The following is a 19,095-nucleotide window of genomic DNA, read 5'->3' as shown; positions in this document are numbered from 1 at the left end:
AGATTTGCAATTACGCTCTCGTTTTATCCAGAACGGTGTCAGTGTGGGACGGTCAAAATGACAGAAGGTCGTAAAAATAATTGCAATGTGTTTTGCTGTTAGTTTAGTTTAATTTCGAAAAACAAAAGTAAACCTTATACATTTTTTGTCTGTCTAAACCTCATTTAAGTATCTTTTGAATCCATAGTTGTAAAAGCATGTGACAAAGACACCCTCTCAGTTGGTATCGTCCAAAAGCTATAAATACTCAGTTAATCTGCTCGCCACCCGGTGCACGAGCTGCGCAGCTTTGGTTGCTTAGGAACGGCCAAATGCAGGTAATACATCAAGACAGCTGTAGCATGCTAGCTCGCAACCAGGCTGCGTGACCAAGCTAACGCCACAACTGATTTAGGCATAGACTATTGGGTTAGCGTTAAATTTATGAACGCATATTTTAACACTGGCTTTAACAAAACGTAGCTATAACCGACTGGAATGACAAGCCTCTAACCGGTCGCAATCAGATCGATTGTAATAAACTGACGCTAGTAATTTTAGTGCATTTATCCTATGAGCTAGCTGACAACTTGGTGCTTCACTGGCTGCATCGTGTTCGTGAGCTAGCTTACCACATACCACCTTGCTCACCGGCTATAATCGGAATCCGATCGATCCTGTAAGTTTAGCATTATTTTAATGTGTTACATTGTAACGAACAACAGCTGGATTGCAGTTCATGAATTTTAGCTGATGGGCAGAAACGTGGTTTTTGAGTCGAGATAAGCTGCGCAACACTGTGTTAAACTCGCTTGTTTTGCATGTTTTTTGTATTTTTTAGTTTTGTTTTTTAGATACATTATCCTTAAGTCAAAGCTATTTTATGAAGGTGGCTGTGCTAGAGGTTTCTTGTCATTTTGACAACATCCTATAGTTTTTTTCTTATGCTGATCAAATGGATGTTTGCTAGTCACACTGAAAAGTGATGCTAAAGTTTTATACTAGTTACTTGACAGCTCTTGATTGTGTTCAGGACATGACAGTGGAAAAAGCTTGATCTTGTGCCCCTTAAATAGTATGTCTTGTGACATGTGGAACTAGGCTAGCAAATGCACTGTTTGCCACAAGGAGGAGGAAGGCCCTGGAGGCCACATCTTGACTCAACAGTGATTGAACGAAAGGCTCTTAAGTGAGCTGGAATATAAATGCCATCAAAGGGCCTCAAAGTTGCTAGATTAATATTTGGTTGTTTTTTGTTGTTTTTTTTTTTAGGGTTTTTTTCACCCTACATGTGCTCTACACATTCTTTTAAACAGAAGTCCAAAGGCTAATGGGTCATGTTACATTTTAATGCAGCGGTCATTCTGTCTTTTACTTTCAATTTGAGATGTACAGCACTGATTAATAGACTTCCTGGGATTCCATACATGGGTTACTGCAGGTTAATCTTCTCAGGTGTTTGTGCATTCAGTAACTAATGCATTTTAAAGTTTTTGATTACAAGTAGAGTAGTTCAGGACTGTGTATGTCTCAAGTCCTTGAGACCTGGTCACTATTCTTTTGTCCCCTTTACAAAGATACTATGGTATGCTTCCAGCCCCTGTCCCATTCATTTTTCACACACTTCCCCCTCCATCCTTTCCCTTTTAGCCTTTCCCTCCCCCTTCCATTCTTTACTACTCACAACTCTTGTCATTTCAGTTTATTGGACCCTACTGACTTGACTGCCTTTGTATTGCAGCAAAAGTTTTCACTTGAGTTGTACTCTGCATCTCCTTTGAAATAAAAATTTCTTTGGAGTCCCATTTGGAACAACAATATGAACTTAATTTGAAATGTGACGTGCTGCTTTGTTCAGGGTCACCTCATGTCCATGTGTGATTCTTGCCTTCGTGAGCATAAACTCTGCTTCTACATGAGTGAAAGAGCAGCATATAAATCCTACCTTGGTTCGCATAGTTCTGTGGTCAGTGTTTGGTGTGCAGCTTTTCTGTTCCTCTTGCTATGGGCTTTCCCAAACATTTATAGTTTATAATGGGAAGAAAACTCCCCATGAGAAAGTACCTTCTGTCCCAGTGTGATTTCTCTGCAGTTTGTCTAACCACTTATTTAATTTGTTTTCATCTATTCTCACCTGCCTCTCTAGGTTGCATAAAGATGATGGTGGCATAGTGAGGAAGCTGGTCAGTCTGGCTGGTTGAGGTGTAGAGGGGACGCCACAAACCACGCCAGAATTCTGACTAATGACACTTTCACTGCCCTCGGTAAATCTCCTCATCTCCATGTCTCTCCCTGGATCATAGCTACAAATATGGTGACTCTTATAACAGAGCAACTTCGTAAGCAGAGTTTAGAAGAACCCTATCACAAGGCCTTCTCATTCAGTGTGAATGTGGTGAGTTGGATGGTTTAGATGGAACAAAGTCTTGTCCTTCAAACTGATTTTGTTTCATTGACTTGGTTTTCCCACTTGTGGTTTTGAAAACAAGTCATTCTGTTTGTTACAGTCATTACCTACAGTGGGCTCCAGTCCCACTGTCTCGTGGAGTGCTCATAAAACGACACAAGGCAAGTTTAGTGAATTAAGAGCAACATTTGTGGCGAGTGCGGAAATTTGCCTCATGTTTATCTTTTTGGCATTTTCAGAGAGCTACACCTCAACTACACATCCATCATCTATTGCCAGTGTTTTGGATGACTCCTGTGGACTTGATTCACTATGGCCTACTTCTCACTCTGGAGAATCACTCCGGGGACCAGAACGTCCCTTCAAGGTTTTCCAAAGTTCACCTCCACCACCTCCAAAACGCCACTGCCGGTCCCTCTCTGTGCCAGAGGATCTATCTCAGTGCCGCACCACCTGGCATCCCAGCGCATCAAGGGTTTGGACCCCGGTGAAACGTAGCTGTCACAGTGGAGGAGCATCTAGTTCAGGCTCTGGAGCCAGCTCTTTGCCACTTTGTGGTCCTAGTTCCTCCTTCCCCTCTTCCTCCATACACTCATCTGCTAGTCCTACCTTCTTTAGCTTAGCGCTATCGTCTGACTCCCCGGTATCATGGGGTTTCCCATGGGACCCCTGCGATACACTGAAAGGAGCGTGTTCTGCTTCCTTTGCTACACCTTCTTCGTGCTCTTCTTCGCCGGCCCCGCTGACCTCACACTATGTGCTGCAGCGTCGCTTCTCCCTCTCCCCTGTACACATTCAGAAGTCCCCTATGGTGCCCTTGCCCCCCCAACCCTGTCCAAGTTCAGCTCTGAAATGTGGCCGTTCTGACTTGGAGCACCCAGCCCTGTCTCCATCTCCCACTTCAGCCTGCAGCACACCATCCTCATCTAGGCGTGACCTCCACCCTGCTTTGCCACGATGCCACTCGCAGCCCTGTGACATGCGCAAACCTCGCTTAAAGAGGCGCCATGACCCAGATGTTCTGCCCTACCCGAGGCCAGTCCTCGACTTCAGCAAGATGACACAGGTGAGCAAGGACGGTGGTCCATCAGTGTTACAGTAGCTCTGTGACCAAGGCTAATAGTATTGGTGGGCAATCAAGTTCACTACTTTCCTTAAATGTAGCCTTTTCTTTGAGACCTTATATGACCTTTTTTTTATTTTTTTTTTTTTATTTTTTTTTTTTTTGCTTTTATCTCATCACTTATGTTTTACCACTTTATCTTGTTCACTTATTATTTGGTGCAAGGATGCAAGATATTTATTTTTTTGCCTATAAAAATAGTGACATGATGACCACGATGCACATGGTTTTTCCTGCTCAGATTGGTAATCGTGAGAGCCCTCCATGTGGACCAGGTAGCGGTTTGGTTCCAGTGACCTCGCAGGTGGAACGACGTTCGGCTTTCTCTCCGGCAGAGTTCCTGGGACGAGCCAGCATCGGGCCGCTCAGTGAAAGCGAGGAAGAGGAAGACGAAAGGAGGCCTGCAGATGGAGGACAAAAGATTGTTTTTGAAAGAGACTGTACAGAATTGGATCTGAACCTTATAGAAGAAAACTGATCGCTCCTTGGTGCTCTCAGTGTGATAACTGCATTCATAACCATGTTAAGCACACCTGCAGGCTTTTTTTTTTTTTTAATATAACATGCTCTTCTGGCAGTTGGTGGAAACCTGCTGCCCTCTCTATACAAATGTCTAGACTTTAAAAGTAAGATCCAATGACCCCATGTGGGAGGCTAATATCCAATGACATTGCTGCGATCATAACACTTGAGCTCGCTCACTATTCAAAATTGCACAAATTTTGTCAGTGCCGGCCTGTAGAAGCAGTCCTTAAGGAAATGTGCATGAGCGAACAAGCAAGATTTAATGCGCACACATTTTTGACTAATATTTGATATTAAGACGAGTCTTAATTAGCAAAAGCCATTGGTTTGCATCTTGATAGCCTTACATATCCTTATCAAAGAACTTTATAGCCAGGGGTTGACAGAATGTTTCTATTATATGACACACACTAAATGCCAGTAACTGAATGAGACCGATTGTTGTTCAGTGCTGTTTCTGATACTCGAGCAGACTACTTTTGTATTCGGCTGACTGATTTAAATGAGAGCTGTTCAACGGTAGCTAAAATGTTGCTGTGTGTAAGATAAAAAAAAAAAAGCCCATACAATAAGTATCCATATTTAAGTGTTCTATGTATTTAACAGGATACATTCCACTTTTTTAAAATCTCGCCTAAAGCCTGTTCACTTTTACTGCTGTTCTGTTTTGTTTTGTTTTTTCAGATAAATTCTGCTTTTCTTCTGGCACAAACGATATAACACACCCTCTACGTTACATTATGTTTTTGGAGTTTGTGTAATTGCTTTGACATTGACACACTTTGTCAACAGCGACACGGCTTACATAAACTGACCATGCCTTAAGCTTAAAATACAGAGTTCTTGGTGCTGTGCTCTTGATTTTCCACAGCCAGGCTCCCCGTTTGCACTGATTGAGATATTTCTGAATTCAAGGCACATACACTTCAGTGGTCAGTCGTATGAGTGCTGCAGCTGGTCTTCACAGGGCACAATGTAACGGGCTGTACAGTGGTTTGAGTGAGTACACGCGTCCAGCCATTTCTGAGAGTGTATGCTACGAAAGGGAGTGAGACTTTTGAGAAATGATTTCTTTGGATGGAAATATACTTGTTGCACAATTTATGTACAAATAAATTTAATAGAATTATTTTTTTTTCCCAAAAAGTGTCTTGTCATTCTTTTCTTCTTAAATGAATATGAACGTTGTTTCATGCTTGGGCCCAACATAAAGGAAGTCAGGGAGCAGTAGATAATTGGATTATTGTGACACCTAGTGGCTGATCTCAGTATAATGCTCGTGCTGTATGGATATAGTGTAAAGTCCGATTTGGGTTGGTTAACATGAGATATTGACACACAGACACCTTAATTTCGCGCTCGGGGAGAAAATGTGTTTTTTTCCTTTAAACTTTATTATAGCTAGCTGTAACCGATTTACAAATTAAGCATAAGCGGATCTGCGGGTGTATGTGTGAAAACGCTGCACACGAAGTTAAAGTTTAAGCAGAAAGTTTTGATAGCTGCCTGCAGACTTGTTGCACTGGAGTTTGCGCGTCTTTGTCGTTCCGCCTTGAAAGGTGAGGGCGCTCCTTCCAGTCCAAGGATGCTTTCTCGCACACTGTCTGACCCCCACATCGACAAGCCACTTCCTCTTTGTCTAATTTCATGGCGATCGGGAGAGAGGGAACACCGCCGACGCACGCACACTGTCTGAGCACTCCTCAAAGAGTTTATTCGGGGTAAATAATTATCATTTCTCCTCACAAGATTCGCTTTTTAGTTCACAAAGTAGATGTGGTTCAAATCAAGCATACGGGCGATTGTTCCTTCCCCGAAGAACTATTGATTTTAAAGCTTCTGGGTCAGATATTTCACATTGTAGCGCTCTTCGCTGATAACAGATCGGACGAAATGGGCTCCCCCTCTGCTCTCATCTCCCACACACTCAGCTGCACGCTAGTTATCGGCGATAGCTAGCTAACGTTAGCAACGCTTCAAACGCCTCACATGTATTTGTGGACGGGGGTTGTAGCAACACTATTCACGAGTTAATGAGAAGTAAATAATATCAAAAACAATGTGTATTCGAGAGTTGGCGGGAGTTTGAACTTGCCACTAAAATGTTAGAGAGTCCTCAAGTGTTTGTGTTTGGGTTAGCTAGCCACCGTCGCGCAGCTAGCTACTGTGCTATGTTTAGTTAGCGATAGCTCGGATTGCGATTCAAAAGTTAATGTTAGCTGAACTAACTCGGAGTGGACTTTAGTTAATGTCAGTTGCGTATATGAGTCAATAAATGTAATGTTTGCATTTAACGGATGAATGCTATCCTCCATTCATTCTAAGCGCCCCGGTGTTTCTGGATAGAGTAGAAACGGGTGAGCTAGCACTGTAAGCTAACTAGTTCATTAACGGTAATTTAGGAGCTAACCGTGGGGGATATTATAACCAAAAAGTTATCAAGGGTGTCCTTTCATACTGTTTATTCGTACTGTGTGCACAGATTGTTGTAGTAAAGTTAAGGAGAAAGTTGGAGAGCATGAACATGAACAAGTGTAACTGTGAAAAAGAAGGAAGAAAACTTTATGCGAGTTGTACAGCGCAAAATACTTTTATCAAAAATATTTTTGATGATGATGGCCATATCATTGATGGCCAATTGCTGTGCATGTGATGTTATAAGTGTCGAGTTTTATTCAGTTCTTTTTTCATTTTTATTTTTAATGAGCCACCTGCAGCGTCACCGTTTCGCATTATTATCACCTAAAGTAATTTTATCTCTGCTTTGTTTACAGTGTAAACTAAGTTGTGAACCTGACTGGTGCACCAGACGCTGTTCTCCAGGTGAGTGTCTGTCTAAACCCTGCAGCTGTACTAATAAAACCCTATAATAAGTTTCTGTGGATAGATATACAGTATATTTCCCCCAACCCCCTGAAAACTGTAGTCCTGTAACTTTTTTTTAGCTTAAGTTATCACTTGATCTTGTGAAAAACGTTTAACTTGAGTTTGTTTTCATTCCTGGCTAATTTGATTACGCTAATTTCTAATACTCCAAACTCAATGCCAAAAAAAATTGTGACTCTTTAAAAGAAAAAAATCTAAAATCCTCATTACTTTTCTTTTGCAAGTCTGGGTTTAATGCACGTGTCAACATAAGGATGCATTTAAAAAAAATTTCATCTTTTCATTTTTGGCTGGATTCTTGTATGCAGGTGAAAATACGTGGACGTCATTAAAGGGGCCCTGCCAGCACTTGGATCTGTTCTTTCTGTGTCCCCGGGTTTAGACTGCTTGGTGTATGGCTCTGATGGACAAGCACAAACAAATCAAGCGGCAGAGACTTGACCGCATTTGTGAGGGTGAGACTTTAAGCATTACATTCATATATATGTAGGAGCTTCAAAAATTATATATAAGTGTTTGGAGGAAGTATAATAACATTTGTTTGTAATTTTCCTGTGCCATTGCACATAATGATAGTTTCTTATGAAATAATCTTTAATACTTGGTTGCACAAGAGATTTGCTTCATGCTGTGTCCTCATGAGAAAACCAGCTTTTAAGACACAACTCACAAGGGTTTTAACTCCTAAGGCGGACAGTAGTGAAGAATTTGAAATGCTTACAGTCACGGTGAAATTAATTGTTTCAGTTTTTGGGTGAGGAAAATAGATGAACTTGGATCTTTTTAGCAGAATCCATTTGGAGATGTTACAGTGCAGATTTCTAGAGATACAGTGGTTGCAGAGTGGAGAGTTGATGATGGTGATGAGACATAACGGTGCGCTAAAATGGAGGGAAGCGTCTGGAAGAGTCTCAGGAGATGGGTGAAAGGGAGAGAGGACAAGGTGAAGGGTCGTGGCCGCAGCTACAGGGAAACGGGCCAGCTGTCTCTTTAAAAAACGACAACAGCCCCCCAAACCGCTCTCAGCCTAGGCTTGGGCTATGCTAATGAGGTTAGTGCTGGTTGGCTGGCTCTCAATAGAGTCGCCCGGTGATTGGAGGCAGGCTGTGGGGGAGGGGCTGGGCGTGGATGACAGCTGGGATCCAGTCAGCCAAGAGCAGGCTAACAGAGAGAGAGGGAGGAAAAAAAACGAGCAATAGAGGGAGAGCAAGGCGAGGGTAGAGAGAGAGGAAGACAGGCTGACAGACTTCATAATGCAAGGTTAGCCCCGGTGCTTCATGTGTTTTCTATATCGGCATGTGTTTTTGAAATTTGTCAACTGTGGAAGGGGGGAAGGGATCTAGGCTCTGGGTGTGGTGCCGGCTATGTGTGTGCAGTTTCCCTTTTTTCTTTTTTTTCTTTTTTGTGTTTAGTGTGTGTTGGTGTCGCAGGCGCTAAGAAGGAACTGAATAATCGCATGTGTGTGTATGTGGGTCTCACTGTGTCTGGGTGGAGTACTGCTGCTTGCTGCATTATCATCGCTTGCTGCCCCTCCCCCCTCACCTCTTACTCTAACTACACAGCGGGGAGTGTAAGGGGAAAGAAAGGGAGAGGGAGGGAGAATGAATGAATCACTGAATGAATTGCATTGTGTGTGCGGCCACGCTCGCTCGTTGTAGGCCTCGGGTATGCCGATGTCCTTTGCTCAGATTGCTCTCTGTGTAGGCCTACTTGGATATATATTTTTACACAGGGAGTCTTTGTGACGCACCCATTTGGGTTTTTCTCCATAGTAAGAGTCTTTGTTTGTTTTTTTTAGCCTGTTTGCAGTCAGCATGACGGCATTCTTGAACCTTCTGCCGCAAATGTGAATCACACTGCTAAATGGTGTGCATCAGATTGAGTGTACCAGGCTTTATAAATACCTTTTCCCCCCCAGCTTGTGTGCATTTTATCCATGAATTGAGATATGCTCAGGCGTCAGAGGAAGCTTTCGCAAATATTTGTTTTCCACCCCCCGGCTACCAGCGCCTTTTCTTCTTCAACAGTCTCACCATTACGTCCTGTCCTATGTCCAAGTAAATGTTCCTGCTTGTCACACTCCCCACCATGGGGGCAGGCGCGCACACACCTGTCACCCAGCAGGACTGAGATAGTGAGTGTTGGCGCATGTGTGGAGTCAGTCTGAGCCTGAAGACGGTAAAGTCGCCTTCAGGCGTTCCTAGAGATTATTTGGACAGGTTATCCAGCTCTCGATCCAGGTGTTAAGTGGACTTCACCTGGCTCAAACACAGCGAAATGTGTGAATAGCACAGGTAATTGTCTAGAGAATCCACAGCGAGTGAGTGGGTGTCATGTGTCCTGCCTCCAGCAGGCTCTACCCAAGTGGACAATCTCCTGTTGTCTGCTAATCCTGAGAAATAATTGTTGGATCTGATTCTCCTGAAAGATTTCTCCAGATTTCATGTGAGAAAACTGCAGTGAGCAGAGTAAAACACACTTACTGACGTAGCTGTTTTTGCAATGATGTGGTGTTTATTAATTTAATTTAATAGTCTGTACCAGTAATAATACGATTCTATATACCAAAAACAAAATGATTATCCAACATACTTAAACATTGTGTTAAAACACTGACGTAGCAGATCATTTAGTTAAGATATTAATATTATAATTTCTTTTTTGAGAAGACAAAGACTGAAGTGTTCGGATGTTTGCCGACTAGCTTACTAATGTTACGGTTACATTATGTTGGCATAAGCATTTAGTGTTAGCCATTGCAAACATTTCAGCCTATAAAACAAAGTTAATTTCACAACAGCAGTGCCAGCTGTCTCAAACAAAACGCTAACGTGTATTTCAGGATAACCTAAGAAAGACAATACTTTGTTTGCTGATACTATGAATTGAAACCCACTCAACTTGAATTCTGTGAACCAATCTGGATGCCGGTCTTTCAGGTGCTTTGCTCAACTGGAAGTATTTCCTCCCTTTCTCTGAAAAACATTATATCATTTAATTTGCAGAGGGCATGTTGTGCTTATCATCCCTTGCTCACCCACCCTCGAATACAAAGTACTTCCTGTTTTTCTTAGCTACCATATCGGTTCTCGCGGCATCCCTATTGATCCCTCTGATTTGTGGCAATATTGACCGTAGTGCACATGAGCCAGTTGTGCAGATGTTTGCTGCTGAGGTGTTTGTGAATCTGCAACTGAAAAAAAGGGTAGAAAGGGAAAAATAAGAAGTAGGGACTCTTCCAGACGGGAGAATTTAGGTCATGACTCAGGCCCCCCCCTCTCATCTCCAATCCCTACAACCTCCTCCCAGAGACCCCACAGTTTTCTCCGCCCCTCCCCCAGTCATCATACACCCATCACCTCACCCCCGTTGTCCCTCCCCCCACCCGTCTGCTCATACAGTAGGCAGGCCAAGTTCCCAGAATTAACACTTAACTAAAAGCCTCTCTTTCATTAACCAGTGTCCGAGCTTCTCGTTTATGAGCAGTAGATTTGAACAGGATGCGATGGATCTGTGAAGTCTTGACAGTGTGTAATGGTTACATGCTATCCTAAACAGAGCTGGAGTTCACTGCCAACTAGGGCAGATGGCTGGACACTGTCCATGCCCCATCATAGATATGGTTACACATTGCTTTTGTAACCTTAAAACACTTGGTATAAACACACACACTTAAACACGCCATCTTGATAGTTCCCTTAGGGTTCTGGTGTAAGTGTTGGAAAAATACAGTCATAAAAGTCTTGAGTTATTATTGTCTAGCTCCGTTTAGCCATGTGCGCAGGGGGATTTTTTTGTTAGGGTATGATGACTTGTATCACGTCGGATAGTCCAGACATGGGAAATGCAGACTGTTGAGTCACAAACCTCCAGCTAAAATTTACAGTTTCTGAAATGCAAGTATCTGGTTGCTGTTTACGTCAAATATCATGTGAAAGCTACATTTGAAAGGGGGCAAAAAAAAGTAGAAAGGCTGTGTAACAAAATCTATTTGAAAACAAGTGCTCACATGCCTCTGTGGCAATTTGATACCTTTTACCTGGTTCTTGCTTCAGATTGATTTGATGCATATTTGTCCCTTTTCTCCCCGGTGGACTCAGGTATCCGACCCCCAATCCTGAATGGGCCGATGCACCCTCGGCCTCTGGTGGCCCTGCTGGACGGGCGTGACTGCACTGTGGAGATGCCCATCCTGAAAGATGTGGCCACAGTGGCTTTCTGTGATGCCCAGTCTACACAAGAGATTCACGAGAAGGTAGAGGAGACACAAGCACACACGTTGAAAAGGCACCACATTCTGATGTCACATGAAACACCTTCTAAATGTCAAAAAAGGCTGCAGTCCCTTTTCTTAGAGTTGTACATTTCAGACAGCATCTAAGCTGTCTACACAAGAGAAACCTGCGGGAAGAAAAAAATCCCCCCCCCCAGATTTGGCTCTGATGGATGGCGCAGACATATTAACAAGCACATTTTATTTTATGTTATGTTATGTTATGTTATGTTATGTAGTCTCTCAGACAGAAAAACCCACTCACTACTTCCCTTTTTTTCCCCCTTACTTGGAAGGCTCAGTTACTAGCTACCTCTGACCTTCCTGTCTCATGTTTTTGTTGCTGGCTGCCTTGCTGGCCAGGATGCTATTGTAGCGGTCCTCACTATCATTCACCTGCTTACTAAGAAACGATCTGTCCCGTGGTTGGAAAGATTCCATCTACACCATCCTGGGCTGCAGCCGGAGATTGTTAGTCCTCGCTCTGCTTTGAAACTCCATTATGAGCAGGAGAATCGCTCTTAACAGAACCTGCAGCAGATGGAAAAGTGGTTCATGTACAAACAACGTGAAGTCACTCAGGATTAGCACTGCTAGCTGCAGCCCAAGACAGTGAAGATGAATGCAGCTGATGTGTAGTTTATTATTTCTTTCTTTCTTTTCTCACTCGATTATTCATTTGTCATAATGTACTTAGCAATAGATTTGTAAAGAACAGCTATATTATTTGATTATCTTTTTAAGAAAGCATGTATGCATGCACCTCCTCTACAAGTGGAATCGAAATCTATGCACAACACTGTGGCCTAATAACAGAATGATAAGTGCAGTCCTCTGAGATGAACACTGAGGTGTTATAATTTCCATCTGTCTCCAACAGGTGCTAAACGAGGCAGTGGCCGCTCTACTGTACCACACTATCACTCTATCCAGAGATGACTTGGAAAAGTTTAAAGGCCTACGAGTAATTGTCAGGATCGGCTCTGGCTTCGACAACGTTGATGTCAAAGCAGCCGCCGAGCTGGGTGAGAGGATTAAATTTCTACTGTATTTTCATAGACTTGTACAGCTATGCTGTCACACAGTAAAACAGAACACAGTTTAGTTACTGTTTCTTTTTTCTTTTCTACCCGTTATTCAGGCATCGCTGTCTGTAACGTGCCAGCAGCCTCAGTGGAAGAGACAGCCGACACTTCGCTATGTCTGATTCTCAACCTGTACAGGCGAGTAACCTGGATGCACCAAGCTCTAAGGGAGGGGACCCGCGCTTCTAGCGTGGAGCAGATCAGGGAGGTGGCTGGTGGCGCCGCTCGTATCCGGGGGGAAACGCTGGGCATTATTGGTCTAGGTGAGTAAAGAGCGTCGTGAGGGGTGGCATCAAAGTAAGGAAATCTGGCAAATTTTAATTTAAGCCTGTGCAACACTAATGGCTTCTTTTACCCTAACCTCCCCTTCCTCCTTCCAGGGCGTGTTGGTCAAGCAGTGGCTCTGCGGGCAAAGGCCTTTGGTTTTGGCGTGATCTTTTATGACCCTTACCTGCCCGATGGCGTGGAGCGCTCACTCGGCCTGCAGAGAATGGCCACTCTGCAGGACTTGCTGATCCACTCTGACTGTGTGTCCCTGCATTGCAGCCTCAATGAGCACAACCACCATCTCATTAATGACTTCACCATCAAACAGGTGTGTGAATATACTCCAAATATCCAAAACAAAGTTAGCTTCAGGGAGGGTAGCATTACTTCCACCTCAGCTATGTTTTGTTTAGAATAGATTGTCTAGTGACAACATACCTTTGCTATCTGTTTAAACCCTGCGAATAGCTTGCGTTGCTTATTTTAGATGAGATTAGATACGACTGCATTCTGCCGTACTTCTCTAAATGTTATCTTGCATCAGCTGATAATCATTTGGTTCAGTTAGGTTATTAATTTTAGATGTATTTGTCATATCCATATGATTATCAAAATGATTTCAGTAACATCTGAGGAATCGTTCCTGCCTAATTCTGCCTTATTGCTCTTTGTGAGGATGAGAGAAATATTTTTCTGCAGGGGTCTTTGAATTGTAGTTTTTTTGGTGGGATTAATTCAACATAATCGTTATCTAGCATCAGTTAGTAAACTGCTGCTTTAGCACACAAGAACTACTGGCTGGTGTTTTGTAAATAATCACAAAAAGCACCAGGACTTTAAATGAGAGTCAATGTTTTTATGTGCCAGACATTTCAAACATTTGCAGCTTTGCCTGAGCCAAACATTGTAATTGTGTGACTGTGTGTGTTAATCAGAGTTTAATGGTGCTCATTTGTTTCAGTTTGTACTGCATTTTGCTGCAAATTGAAATTCTCAGCCTTTCCTCGCAAGCTCTCATCCACATTGTTGAATGATATTGTTAATGACACAGATGCGTCAAGGAGCCTTCCTGGTGAACACATCTAGAGGCGGTCTGGTGGATGAGAAAGCACTGGCTCAGGCCCTAAAGGAAGGCCGGATACGAGGTGCCGCCCTGGACGTCCATGAGACAGAACCCTTCAGGTAACCCCAGTGAACTGGGCTCTAACTGGCCCACTAGATTCATACATAAGTGTGGTGCAAACCCTCAGTGCTCTCTCTGTAACAGCCTGTACTTTCTTCTCTCCAGTTTTTCAACAGGCCCTCTGAAGGATGCCCCCAACCTGATCTGTACCCCGCACACATCTTGGTACAGTGAGCAGGCCTCTGTCGAGGCTCGTGAAGAGGCAGCCAGAGAGGTGCGCCGGGCCATCACTGGTAAGACGTGTACACAAATCTTATGAGATCGAGCCATTTCTTTCGCTGCAGTGAACGCATTATGATGTGACACTCCTCACTTTTTTGGCAACTGTCACTTTTCTAATGACAGTTTGGGTTCTGTGAATCGCCCAGTGTTTGTATCTCTAAGCATGCATACAGGTTTTTTGTGGTTAGGACAAGTGCAGAATTAGTGGATCAGAGCTGGAGTCTGACTAATTCTGGATTTTCTTAAGATGAGTGATAGGGGGTACTCCTGGTAGTACTCTAAAACTCTGTTTCTCATTTTTTGAACTGAGCAGTTACTGTCATATTTCAGACCGGCTTTCAGGACAAAGTTACTCAGTTTGGATCAGTTGTTAGTGAAGGTGAAGTCTGCCTTTACACTTCACTAGCACTACCCTTGGAAAAACCTGGAAACTGTTCTAATGAGCATCAATCCAAGGTTTTATGACCGAAGTGTCAAAACTCATTAAGTGTCCATGGGAGGTCGTCAAATATTGTCTTTATGGGAGAAGAGGTTAAAGAGTAAAATTCCAAAAACACGAATTTTTAAATTCTTGATTATATTTCCACATCTACAATTTGAAAATGAAATACCTACCAGCAAACATAGAGCATGTATGATGAATACGCAGGCTTCATTGGAGTAACGTGTTCCCTGTTGCCATGCTGAGACTGTTTTGACTCATATTTCTAGAACATTAAACCTGAAATGTATCAGGTAGCTGAATAAGGAGGTTGTTGGTCATATCTGACGGCGCAACTATGTGGTTTGTTTACTGCAGGGCGTATCCCCGACAGTCTGAAGAACTGTGTTAATAAGGAGTATCTGATGGCAGCCTCTCAGTGGCCCGGCATGGAGGCCGCTACTGTTCACCCAGAACTAAATGGAGCTGCCTACAGGTGAGCGGAGTGGAGGATTGACCGAGATTACCTCATTGTTGATGAGGCTGAATTTAACCTGATCTGATTTTGTTTGGCTCTGTGTCAGATTTCCTCCGGGGCTGATCAATGTTGCAGCAGCAGGTGGCCTCCCAGGAGCTGCCGCAGGCGTTGAAAGTTTGGTTCAAGGAACCCTGGCACATGGCATCGCCCCCGTCTCCCACCCCCCTCACGCCCCATCCCCGGGGCAACCTACTAAGGCCGAAGCCGACAGAGACATCCCTTCCGACCAATAGCCCCCCCCACCGCCGTCAGCACATTCCGTCATCTCTGGAAACCAACCCCCGCCTCCCAGGATCAGACGCAACCCTACCCTCCAGTACATCGGCAGCACTAGTTTGACCTGACGTGGCTCTACAGTCTTTTCTCAGATCACATAACCAGCCCAGGAGTGACCTGTCCACACCACAACAATCCTCCCCACCACCACCACCCCCCCACACCCAGAACACACCCTTGCCTCCATCCACCGGCTCACCCACCATCCCCTCATCTCCTTCACTCCCCCACTACGTCAGCAATAACTGTGTTCTCAAGGATTCAGTGATTGGATTGGTTTATTTCCTTAGTTGGTTGTTGTTTTAATGGAAAGTTGATCTGCTCTGGTTCTAGATGTTAATGTTTGTTTGTTTAAAAAAGAAGAAAACAAGAAAAAAAGCATTTCTGACACGAGGCTTTACAGTCTGCCTCCTGCAGTCCTCCTCTGACCACTAGAGGCACAGACACAGAATGGTTGAAGCCCCACTTTTGTACATTAATGGCTCATGTTACTGCTCTCTTCCTCTTTTCTTTTTCTTACCCTTTCCATCTTTCTCATGATGGGGGGGAAGTGTGTACTGAAGTAAAAGAAGAAAACAGGACAGAATCACAAACAGTACATCCTCTTCTCCCTGCCAAGTATCTAGCTAACCCTTTAGCCCACTTTGGCCCTTGTCTCTCCTCTGCGCTGTCATCAGCTTGCTCAGCAGAGGGATCCATAATGCTGTCAGTGTGGAGCTCTCTGACTGTCACAGTATGTTTTTTATCTGCTAAACTCGTCTGTGAGTATTAAACCCATTATTCTTTGTCAACTTTCACTGCTGCGATTGTCTAGTTTTAGGACAGTCATCCCTGTATTTACACACGCTTTTCCCCTTTTGGATTGTGATGTCATGAGATAAAAGCTCTGAGCGTCATATCAGAGATGTACCTGCATGTCCTGGTATGAATTTCTATCTCTTGCCAGCAGTCTTGAGTGGTGTGTGTGTGTGTGTGTGTGTGTGTGTGTGTGTGAGAGTGTGCGAGTGAGTGTGTGAGGTCCTGTGCACCTGGTGCCCACAGGGCCTCGATTGCAGCAGCTTTTCTGTTTTTCATTTCCTTCCCGGCTGGAAACCCAGCAGCATTTCAGCAGAGGGCGCTGTCTGGCTGCTCAGAGCAGAGGAAGCTGCCTGCAGCTTCTCTCAGTCACAGTTACAGGTAACCTTTAGTGACGAAGAACACGATGACACACTGCCGACGTTCAAACCACAGGAGGGGTGACCAGGGATAGATTACCGCCTTATTGTTAAGATCGCGCCACAACCACCCACACACCCACTCAGCCACCCACCCTCCACTATTCTCCCACTGTGATGCTCCAACCCTATACATCTGCTCATGAATCCATCAATTCCTTCAAAGTGTGAGGGGACGGTAGAGATTAGATTCTCCGTAGGAGCAAATGGGACAGTGTTCTTGCATGCTGGCTCGTTAATGACCGTGGCATGGGTGTGTGTGTGTGCGCGCGCGATAGTGTGGGTTTGCGTGCGAGTGTGTGTTTGTATGTTCCCTCACCCTTATAACAAGCTGTTGTCGTTCCAAAGGAATAGCCCCTAGGAGTAACTCTTAAACGCTGTTGCCCTGGTGTCATGGGAACACCACTTCTAGTACCTCAGTAACAGATATTGAATGTACCGTGCATACCCTTTTATTTTTTTGTACAGATTTTCTAGATGCATCTTTACTATTCTTTACTAGAAGGGTTGTAAAATGGTAGCAGTAATGATACAATTTTAAAAAAACAAACAAAAAAAGCCCCATAAAATAATTTGACAATATCTTTGTAAGTTCGATAAGATCATCGAATACTCAGGCATTAAAACCAATGCGTATCTGTTTGCCTTTACCTTTTTATTTCCTCATTGTGGAAGAATTCGGCACAGATTCAGACTGTAGTTGATGTGTTTCAGTCCCAATCTTACTGGCTGATGGAAAAATGAGAAAAAAAGAAGGAAAAAAACAAAACAGAAGGCGATCGTTGTGATCTGCTAGTTTTCTTTTACTAGAACAGTAGTAGTAGGTGCTGTTTTGTTATTCATTTAATCCCCCTTCGTCAAGCTGCTCTATCTATAGTGCATGTGAGGTAATTTTTAAGGGGAAATACTATTGCCCCCCCACTCCCTCCTACCAGACCCCACCGAGTGTTTCCAACCCGAGTTGCCATGTTTGTCGTGGTCAGTTTCCAGTGATGTACAGTTTCCCCCCTCAGAGTCTATGACAGACGTGGAGCGCGTCTGTCCTGAGATGTTAGGCTCCTCTGTCATGTGATGAGTATATATTTTTAATAAATAACCCCCATAGTTTGGATTATGAGCATAATAGTAATCTTAATTTTTTTTGCTGTTGATGATGATGATGATGATTATATATATATTTTTTTCAGTTCATCAGTGCACTGTTATGAAAACCGTTCTGTTTTATTTTAATGGATATGCTGTCTGTGTTCTACATGTTGTACTGAAACATTTCAGAGATCGAGAGATCCCTCTTTCCCCCCTGGGCCCCAATTTTTATTATTTTTTTCTTCTTAAAAGAAATTTGTCTGATCCCACCACCTTTTCTCTCCAGCTGATATCCTGTGGGCCTTACTTACTCTCTCCCCATAATAGTAGCTGTTAGAGAAATTCGCCATGGAACCACTCACTGCCTTAATACAGTTGACCACAGCAGGTGAAGTCAGGAGACACACCCAGCCAAAAGAAAAAAGAAGATTGGGCCACATTCAAGGCCTCTCCGCAAAAAGCTCCTCACACCCCAGCAGGCCTAAATCTACTGCACCTTGTGTTTTTTTATCAGTGACGAACCACATTTAGCCTTTTAGCTCATTCTGCAGCACATCAATCCTGTGCTGTACAGCGTTATTTTAAATGTCTTTTTTCTTACTCCCTGGTTTAATAGTTCAAATCAGCCGGGCAGAGAGTGTATGTGTGTTGGCTAACAGATAAGCACAGTGTGAGTATGCTCACAGCTGATATTTCACTCTTGGGCGTGAGACTGCCCCGCCACCGTTACCATCACCGCTCTGCTGCTCTTAAAAGTCTTGGAGCCGGAGCCCCGGTGTGACTGGTAGGGGGAGGACAAAGCGGACTCTGGTGTGGTCTGTTGACAAAAAGCAAAAGGAGAAAATTATGGTGAGAGTTGGTCACTTTTTCTCTCTCAGGGTTCAAAATGCACACATATCCTCCAGCAGTCGCCCTCTGTCTCTTGTCCCTCATCCCAAGTTTTCCGCCCTGACAATGTAGAACAGCCTCCTGCATTTTTTTCCTTTTCTTGTTTTTGGAAACCGCTCTCCCCTTCGATCCCTTTGTGCACAGGTCTGAACTTTTTTTTTCTTTTACTCTTTCATTTTTGCTTTCTTTTAGCACTGACATCTAACCATCTAACAAGGAATGAATGAATGAATGCTTGGAAGTGACTGTGTGTAATGTTAAAATTGGGAAATGTATTTTTACAACATGTGAACATTTTTTTTTTCTTTCCACTCACTCTCATTGTGAATTGATTTTTGTTTTGTTTTGTTGTTTTTTCTTTCACCAGACTGCAAAAACAAAACAAAAAAAAAACAAATTAAAAAAAATTCTCCTGTAACTAGACTCTTAAGCTTTATTTTTTGTTTTGTTTACTTTTTTATTAGAAACAATCATGTTTGTGATGGTAACTTCCAATGGTAAACTCCACACCGTATTTTAATAAAATCTTAAAAAATGAAACTTCTCTCACTTCTTTCTTTGCATTCATAAGCTGTTACCAGGCGTCCTGCTGTGTACTGAACCTTTAACACTGCCTTTGGTAATTTCTTTAGGGGAAAAAAGGGGGTCTGTGCTTCATTATTAGTGGTGGTGACAGTTAATTGCCAGCTGTGATATGTTGACAGTCAGCATGTTGAGTACAT

General features: G+C 43.4%; 2 protein-coding genes across 6 annotated transcripts; both read left to right on the top strand.

Annotated features, from left to right (window-relative positions):
* The first annotated feature begins 245 nt into the window (after positions 1-245).
* On the top strand, positions 246-4,715 carry LOC116329118 (protein FAM53C-like). Of its 2 annotated transcripts, none has more exons than XM_031751073.2 (5): positions 246-317; positions 2,126-2,374; positions 2,487-2,547; positions 2,626-3,452; positions 3,751-4,715. In XM_031751073.2, the coding sequence occupies exons 2-5, from the start codon at positions 2,291-2,293 to the stop codon at positions 3,985-3,987; spliced, it is 1,209 nt and encodes a 402-aa protein (XP_031606933.1). In that variant the 5' UTR covers positions 246-317; positions 2,126-2,290; the 3' UTR covers positions 3,988-4,715. The 2 variants fall into 2 exon arrangements, with proteins under 2 accessions (XP_031606933.1, XP_031606934.1); XM_031751074.2 differs by lacking the exon at positions 246-317 and adding an exon at positions 326-658.
* A 680-nt stretch (positions 4,716-5,395) lies between these two features.
* On the top strand, positions 5,396-18,913 carry ctbp1 (C-terminal binding protein 1). Of its 4 annotated transcripts, none has more exons than XM_031750981.2 (11): positions 5,396-5,755; positions 6,809-6,857; positions 7,229-7,375; positions 11,021-11,175; positions 12,074-12,218; positions 12,335-12,541; positions 12,659-12,873; positions 13,597-13,727; positions 13,834-13,961; positions 14,750-14,867; positions 14,956-18,913. In XM_031750981.2, the coding sequence occupies exons 3-11, from the start codon at positions 7,315-7,317 to the stop codon at positions 15,140-15,142; spliced, it is 1,347 nt and encodes a 448-aa protein (XP_031606841.1). In that variant the 5' UTR covers positions 5,396-5,755; positions 6,809-6,857; positions 7,229-7,314; the 3' UTR covers positions 15,143-18,913. The 4 variants fall into 4 exon arrangements, with proteins under 4 accessions (XP_031606841.1, XP_031606843.1, XP_039473263.1 ...); XM_031750983.2 differs by lacking the exon at positions 5,396-5,755 and adding an exon at positions 5,929-6,074; XM_039617329.1 differs by lacking the exon at positions 5,396-5,755 and adding an exon at positions 6,120-6,391.
* The last annotated feature ends 182 nt before the right edge of the window (positions 18,914-19,095 follow it).

This window comes from Oreochromis aureus, linkage group 2 (genome assembly GCF_013358895.1).
Source record: "Oreochromis aureus strain Israel breed Guangdong linkage group 2, ZZ_aureus, whole genome shotgun sequence".
Classification (NCBI taxonomy): domain Eukaryota; kingdom Metazoa; phylum Chordata; class Actinopteri; order Cichliformes; family Cichlidae; genus Oreochromis; species Oreochromis aureus.
Note: the sequence above shows the minus strand (reverse complement) of the source record. Positions and strands in the feature narration are given on the sequence as shown.